Consider the following 773-nt stretch of genomic DNA (forward strand, 5'->3'; position numbering starts at 1 on the left):
GCTACGACTCCAGCTGCTGCTGTAGCCAAAGACGGCGAAGCTGCTGCTGCTGTTGCTGCTGCTGCTGTTGCTGCTGCTGCTGCTGCTGCTACTGTTGCCAGGAGCGCATGCTGTGTTGCTGCTGCTGCTGCTGCTGCTGCTGCTGCTGCAGGGAGCTGCGTCCGAGTTGTGCATTGCTGCTGAATGAATTGGGGGCGCTTGCAGCAGCAGCAAAGAAGTGAGTTCCCGCGCTGCTGCTGCTGCTGCTGATGTAGCAGCTGCTACTACTGCTGCTGATGAAGTCACTGCTGCTGCTGCTGCTGCTTCTGCTGCTGCTGCTGCAGCAGGATCTGAACGCAGATTATGATTTGCTGCTGAAACTGCTGTTGCTGCTGCTCCACTTAAATTCACACCTGTTGTCTGTCTGCATCCTGCTGCTGCTGCTGTTGCTGCTGCTGCCGTTGCTGCTGCTGCTGTTGCTGTTGCTGTTGCTGTTGCTGCTGTTGCTGCTGTTGCTGCTGCTGCTGCTGTTGCTGTTGCTGCTGCTGCTTCTGTTGGTTGCTGCATCAGTTTCAAGAGCGCGCTGCGGTGGTTAGAGAGGACGGTTTGTGCTGCTTCTGGTGCTGCTTCACCTGCTGCAGCAGCAGCAGCAGCTGCTGCTGCTGCTGCTGCTGCTGCTGCGGATACACCCGGGGGCTGTCCGGAGCTGCCTCAGTATTTTTCGAATCTTGCTGTTTGTCTGCTGCGGGTGGGTCGCTTTGCTGCTGCTGCTGCTGCTGCTGCTGCTGCTCTAC

At 58.0% G+C, this 773-nt stretch overlaps 1 protein-coding gene across 1 annotated transcript in view; it reads right to left on the reverse strand.

Moving 5' to 3' along the window:
* EMH_0008420 (uncharacterized protein) overlaps positions 1 to 773 on the reverse strand; it is a gene marked incomplete at both ends in the record, with an annotated part of 4,978 nt that overhangs the window by 2,075 nt on the left and 2,130 nt on the right. The window contains 2 exons of the mRNA XM_013498349.1: positions 1 to 540; positions 612 to 771. Of these exons, the coding sequence (XP_013353803.1) occupies positions 1 to 540; positions 612 to 771 (700 nt within the window). The remainder of the gene's footprint in view (positions 541 to 611; positions 772 to 773) is intronic.

This window comes from Eimeria mitis, genomic scaffold (genome assembly GCF_000499745.2).
Source record: "Eimeria mitis Houghton genomic scaffold, Emh_scaff336, whole genome shotgun sequence".
Taxonomy (NCBI): domain Eukaryota; phylum Apicomplexa; class Conoidasida; order Eucoccidiorida; family Eimeriidae; genus Eimeria; species Eimeria mitis.